The sequence below is a fragment of the Dicentrarchus labrax genome, unplaced genomic scaffold (assembly GCF_905237075.1).
Source record: "Dicentrarchus labrax unplaced genomic scaffold, dlabrax2021, whole genome shotgun sequence".
NCBI classification, from domain to species: domain Eukaryota; kingdom Metazoa; phylum Chordata; class Actinopteri; family Moronidae; genus Dicentrarchus; species Dicentrarchus labrax.
The window spans coordinates 3775044-3782166 of record NW_026136705.1 but is presented as its reverse complement, the minus strand read 5'-3'; the positions used below and the strand labels follow the sequence as shown (position 1 = coordinate 3782166).

The following is a 7123-nucleotide window of genomic DNA, read 5'->3' as shown; positions in this document are numbered from 1 at the left end:
CTTATTCAGGTTTTATTCTTTAATTTCTCACCCATCTGGATCGTATGCACACAGAGACAGTTGAACCATCCACCAAACATTTATTCAGCATGAAAACAAAATGATAACGTTAACCTTAAATGAATGTGAACAAATTACGGTACATAAAAAATAAAATCCAACGCATGTGGGCCAGGAGCTTTGGGGTGAAACTGAGGAGAAGTCCTGGCTGCACTTCCATATGTTTTACTGTGTTTTTTGCTTCTTGATCTACAGTCCCATCTTTGCCTTCATCCCTCCATTTCTCTGTCTCATCTCCATCCATCCATCCATCCATCCATCAATCCCTCGCCGCTCTCTCACAGAACAGGTCTGGGCTGCTGGGTGAGCAGAAGGCCGAAGCGTTTCTTCACCGTCACTCGGTGCCGGGAGAACTTGTCGTCTGGGGAGAAGCGGGCCGGGTGGGCCGAGCTGGTGGGCTGCCCATCAGGACGAACCTTCTGTTGGTGACACGGAAAGAAAGAGAAAGCAGAACAGCTCAGTTGGTTTCAGTGCTGGGGGAGTTAATTTAACAAAATGATGTATTATAATAATAATAATAATAATAATAATACTATGTGTATATTACTGGGCTGTAACTCTTCAAACATTTTATTTTGGTCCAGACCAACAGTCCAAAAACCCAAAGATAAATTAAATAATTAAGAAAATGTATATGAAACAAAGAAGAAAACAGAATTTTTGTCAAATAAGTGACTTAAATGATTAATCAGTTATATTAAAACATATTGTCACTGACTAATTTATGCTAATTGGCCAATGATTTCAGCTCTCTACAGGTCGTAACTTCCATTTAAGTTTAAGTTTTAAAGCAAAACTGTCTTTAGCAGACGAGGACAACTTTATAAAGTTTAAGCGATATGTATGCATGTCCTATGTTGTTGTTTTTCTGTGTCTCATTTGTATGCAGGACATTTCTTTGGCTGGGATGCTCCATTGCGTTAAATATATATATGACAAAGACCAAATATAAACAAAAAGATGTATAATAAAGATATACAAAAAGCTTTATATTCAGTGCTAGTTAGTAGACGATGAGCTCAACAGCCACACACATTAAATATAAGGAACATGTGGCAGCCTCAGTGTTTAATTAAATAAATAAACGTGTAGTTTTTATTGATATAAGTAAGTCAAAGTGATTTGCCTCTGCTCTAAAACCCTATAAGAAACCCTGTCATGATCATTTAAAGCAGAATCAAATCAAACCCCAAAGACACAATAAAGTAGATAATATTTCTAATAAAACCTTTCATGTGTTGCATGTTTTTTGTGATGTAAGCTTGGATACTTATGGATAACTTGTGATGGATAATCAACTGTTTAGGATGTGCAAACAACATTTTAAACATTATTAAAACAAAAGTTATCCGACTGTGGTTATTTAATCTGCAAGAGATTAAATGCAGGGAGCATGTCATTGGTGATGGGCTTTAAATAGCTGACAACCTATTTAGTTACATCTGTGTTTTATTTAAACAAACTTAGTTTCCTTCCCGCATTAAAGTGTAATATGAGAGTTAAAATATATAAGTTAAATCTCTTTGTTTCGGGCCCCTAGCAGCAAGCTTCTAAACAAAGTGCATCAACGTCGATTTAAAGCCTAAAGAGTATGTTTCATTTCTTAAAATAAGCCACAGCATACATAGACGTAAATACAACAACTTTAATAAGACAGTAAACAACATTTACACTGAATAATGTTAGATATAAGGAATGTAAACACAACGCTAACGCTACCTTCAGGGTGTAGACTCGGTCCCCGTCGTCATTGAGGTAAAACTGTAGAAACATCTCGACGAAAACTTTGTTTTAAAGCTCCAAAGACTACAAAATAACTCCAAGATGGGTTTTATTCAATCGAAAAACCCTTAAAAGTTGCGGGTAACACGCTGCGTGGCATCCAATCTCCACGTGTGGCGAAGTATCCGGTCGCTCGGGTGTCAGAGCGGATATCCGGTTTGGAATTCAGGGCGCTCAGCATTCTGGGAAATGAAGTTTTCTGACAACGCGTGGCTCAAAGTCCCCAAGAAATAGGCTATCTGGGATAAGTGCTTTTATTATCTGTACTATCAATATAAATATAAATTTAAAAAATGTAAAAACCACGAAATGAATGCTGGTAGTTTTAATTTCATCCTGCTTAAGAAAACAACAACATATTTATTAAATAAAATATTGACTACGTGGCTTGTTGACAACTTCCATTATTCCTTTAAACTGAGCATTTTGTGCTGCTTCATAAAAAAAACATATTCCAACACGTTTGTTCTACGTTGTTTAATTAAATTTGTGTCTACGATTAAGATATAAAATAGTTATAGTACTTTTACACACATATGTTGTATGACATTGTGGGTCGGTGCACAAACTTATACAGTTACTATACAATATAGTAGCTACTAAATTAATAAATAAAAACATATGAAACAGTAGAGAGACTTTATGAAGTTCAGAATGTTTTTATGTGCAGAACTTACAGTCGGAAGAAAACTGTTTATTTTCAAAACATCAAAACTTTAGATGCAAACTGATTGTAATGGTCGAAGACTAATCACCTCCTACAAGAAAGGTACGTTAAGCCTTATGAGAGCTATGTGATAAAACCTGTACAGTGTGTTTTATTTGCCTCTTCCATTGTCTGCACTGATGGTTACAACCGTAGCTTTGATTTAACTTAACTATAACATGTTGAAATACGTGTTAATAAATGAAGTTGCATGACTGAATAAGGACCGAAGGTGTATCCAATTAGGAGTGTATAATTTCACACGCATGGGAGGGTGCTGTAATACTGAAATACATGTTGCAAATAGAGTGTCAGCCACAGTGTGAGTAACTTACTTGTTGGGGAGAGACAACTGCATGAGTCTTATAAAGCAGACGCAGTGTGAATGCTGGTGGTTCATTCAATCATTTATTTTAAAAATGTGTAAATTGGAAATATATGCTGGCAAATCCTGTATAAATGAGACTGATTATTCCAGGATCTAACAATAAAAATCAACATTTTCATGTCACCTGTTTAATGTACGATGTTATAAAGTCTGAGCAGATAAATTGAATTTGAGTAAAAAATGATGAATGATATTAATAATAAATGAGGCTATAATACCTGCAATTATATATTTTCTATATTGAAATGCAAGCTCTCATCCGTGGATATATGTGTTTGCATTTTAAACTTGAGGAGGTAAAAGGTGCAGTTGGCTATGGGTTTATACAGCAGACCTTTCTGGTTGTATTACTGTTTAATGTCTTGTGTAGTTTTATGATTCCATTATTTGGAGTCCATTAAAGTATATTCTACACTCTTTTAGTCATTATTAATTTAACCGATACAGTCAATAAATACGGTATCATCTCCTCCAGTTAATTAAAAGTTATGGCAGGCTGATAAAAGAAAACCCTGGAGCGTACTGTACTAGAAGCCCTCTACCGAGGGGGTGGTGAGATAATCGCAGTGGGTCGTCAAATGGTTGTGGAGAATAAAATTAAATAACAGATTGTGGCATGCAGCCTGGAATGAGAGCCAAAAAGCAGCTCTCAACACTTTAATGACAACACAGGGGACAATAACTCAAAAACCCCACATGCTTTATACTCTAGCAGGTCCAGTTACGTCTGTCTACCTCTATCTATTATCTATTAACCGCAACATCTGATTATTCTAGCAGGTTGTTTCCTCTAAAAGGTTGAGAATCATCGATCTAAGTACCTGTATTGGAGAGAACAGACAAACCCATCTATCTTTGCTGTTTGATTTGGTCAAATTGCGATTGATCGTCATTGTATTCTCACTTTCCTCTGACAGAGACAAGCAGCAGACGTACAGAGATATAAAAAAAAAATGGATCCAGTGCTGATTTCTCTGCCTGAGATCATCCTGAATGAAGAGCCAGATTACAATCACTCCCCACATTATCACCAACCCCTTCGATCTCTTCCACGAGAACAACTAGACACCGTAGAACTGTCAGAACTCTCCCTTCGGATGAGCCACGAAACCATCGGCCCAGTCGAACAGTTTTGTCCATCAGGACCTCGTCTTGCGATGGATGAATCGCCGTCACAGAGAACTTCCAAAGTTGTAGAAATGCTCCAGACGATGTGTAATTCTCTTCAAAAAACAGACACACTGTGTGACCCGAACCTCATCGAACCCAAAGCTCAGGACGGTCCCTTTCCACTCAACCTCCAGACTCTATCGCCGTTTGCCAGGCACCAGCCCGTACTTTTACCAGAGATCATATGTACCCCCTGCTCTCCTCAAGACTCCTGCTTGCTGAACATGAGCCCCGTCGCCTCCACGTCGAAATCCCCGTTTGGGTTCAGCTCCTACGTGTTGGTGCCTGTCAGCAGCCCAGAGTTCTGGTGCGACGCCCATGTACCTCCTCAGCCTTTGGTGGCCCTGCCCGAGGTTCGTCCCAGCTGGTGCTTCTGTCCAGAGACAGGGCTCGTCCATCAGCACTGCTGCCATGACCTGTAAGAGATATACAGCAGATAACCTATTAGATTCATAAACCCTGGAGGTTTTAATGATTGAATCCTGACTTTCGTACTGTATCTGACTTCAGGGTCTTCGGAAGAGCTCAGCAGGTCAGCGGGCTGTCTGCAGCGTCAGGGAAAGAGCAGAATGAAGAGCAGGCCAAGTCCAAAGGTCAGAGGTCAAGGGTTTATATGAAAAAGCAAGGAGGTGACATGAAAGTCCATTTTTGGTCATACTAGCTAGGGATTGATCGATCCGCCACTTTGATCCAGACTATTTGGGGCATTCACGCCCTTCTTAGGATGAATTGGACTTTAGGGTCAAGTGTACTCAGATCCGGGCTTGGGTCCCTAATGTGAAAGCCTTCATAGTCTTGTTTAGACTTACTTTTCACCCTTTTTCACCCTTTGAATTAATGAAAATGGTTAAAGAGTTAAACTGACTTTTATTCTCTGCCATTACACTTTTCTTTTCTTCATAGAAGAACTGCAGCAAAATAATACACCTGCGACAAAGTTCAAGGGTTCTCCACCTTCTTTGGACAAAGAATCAGTGGCAGACTGCGCCTTTGATGAATACATGGCGATCATGGATTTCATCTCTCCCAAGGTCCCTTACTAAATGTTAAAATATAAAACGCAACGCAACACAACTCTACAATGTGCAAAGTTACATTTGTATATAATACAATAATACACAATCAATGCCTAAATCTTCTGGCTGCTCTCAGATCCCAGAGGAGGAGACAACCAGAGAGAATGAAAGTGAGGAAGACGAGGATGACTGGAGACTGGAGATAGAAAACGGCTCATTTCTGGACTATCTGGATGAATTGTGCAGTGATGAAGAATTTGTCGGAAAGGTGGGTTATCAGTGGGATTCATATAATACGTAAAAATAATAATAATCTTTATTTATCTAGCACTTTTTTAAAATCCACAAAGTGTCACAGTCCTAAAATCATCAGGTTTTAAAAGAAAGTTTCAACCAGCTAAAACAAGAAAACAGATAAAAAGCAGCAACTTTTAAATTAAAATATAACCCCATCAGTATTTATTGTTCTAAGATAGCATTTCATTAACAAATTTTCATTAAATCAGAGGACAACAAAGTGGTTTTCAGGGCAAAAAATGGCAAAGCCGTTATGTCATGGTTGCCTTTTTAATCATGATAATATGATCTCATTGTTTCTAACACAGGTTAAAAATAAACATTTGGCTCCCTGTTCCACTATATTTCATTCTGGATGACAATGAATGATAAGTTTGAGGAACCAGCAGTTACTACTGTACACTAAAAAGAGGTTTTATTGTCTTTGTGTTTTAAATTGTGCTCATCTCTCAGGTGGATTCGACACTGAATACACACTACTTGGATGCCTTCCTTTCTGCAGACCTAGATCCCAATGACCTTACTGCACTAGAAAAAGAGGTAACATGATAACATAAGTGCCATAAATGTTGTGTTGCCAAGCCAATTTCATGTTATAATGGCATGTTATAAGCCAGCTTGAAGCCTAAAATTTGAACACAAAGACTGTGTTACAAGCTGGGGGGACTGTGGAGTCTGAAAGATGTGGGTGGTTATCAGGCAGGGAGGATCTTAAAGGCACTACCAAGCTGCCCTATGGGAAATGTAGGGGGATCATACTACTGACCACTGTTGCACTCCTTTAATATCTTTCTTTCAGGTGCAGTACCTGGATTCCCTCCTTCGTCTGGATCAAGAGGCCGTTGACCATCTTCCATATAGGGAACTTCAGCAAGAGGTAAAATTATTAAAAATCTTTCATTATTTATATTTTGTGGCTGTGATTTGTTGCTTTATTGTGATGGATTAGGATTAGGGGAGCTGTTAGGATAAAAATATAGTATAATATATACTAAAATCTGAATATTAAAAGGAAAAGTTGTAATACTTTGAGAAGAAAACTGTAGTGTTACGGAAAAAAGTTTGGTTGGGGAACAAAATGTCGTATTGTTGGATTACCTGTGAAGTTAAACTTTTTTACTTGCAAAAGACTGTTTAGAATAAAGTATCCTTATCCCTCGTATTGGACTGCATTAGTTTCAGCCAGGTGTACCTAATAAACTGGCAACTGAGTGCATACACAAAGGCAAGGATAATGCTATAGCCTTTTAATTAAGTCATCTTTTGTTTTCATCTTTTTGTTTTTTCTCATGGTCAGCAGCCTTTGGAGGTACTTCTGCAGCAGCATTTACATTCCCCTGCTGGCTCCAATGGCATTCCTGTAACGGACGTCACAAATTCACGACTCCAAGGAGCTCAGTCGCCTATTCTGGATCCTCCATGCACGTCTGAGACAAACCCAAACCATGATGGACAAAATGCACCTCTGAGCACGAGGAATATAGGATCAAATGAAGGTTGGACTTGCTGCTCCCCGATCCTTTATTTAGTCCCTCTAGAAGAACCACTACCCACCGACGCCACAGCAAAATATTATAAGACTGTTGATGCCATGGATCCTTTTTATTATGATGGCTCCATTTTCAAGGACTACAATTTTAATTCAGCTTCGCAGCTGTTTGCCAATATCTTCCCAGACACCAGTCATATTTCTGATTCGGAGGC

The 7123-nt window shown here is 38.6% G+C and overlaps 1 protein-coding gene across 1 annotated transcript; it reads right to left on the bottom strand.

Moving 5' to 3' along the window:
- Positions 1-60: 60 nt before the first annotated feature.
- On the bottom strand, positions 61-1986 carry nop10 (NOP10 ribonucleoprotein homolog (yeast)). The gene is made up of 2 exons (XM_051402158.1): positions 1780-1986; positions 61-479 (listed from the first exon to the last, which is right to left on the bottom strand). The coding sequence occupies exons 1-2, from the start codon at positions 1831-1833 to the stop codon at positions 339-341; spliced, it is 195 nt and encodes a 64-aa protein (XP_051258118.1). The 5' UTR covers positions 1834-1986; the 3' UTR covers positions 61-338.
- Between the last annotated feature and the right edge of the window lie 5137 nt (positions 1987-7123).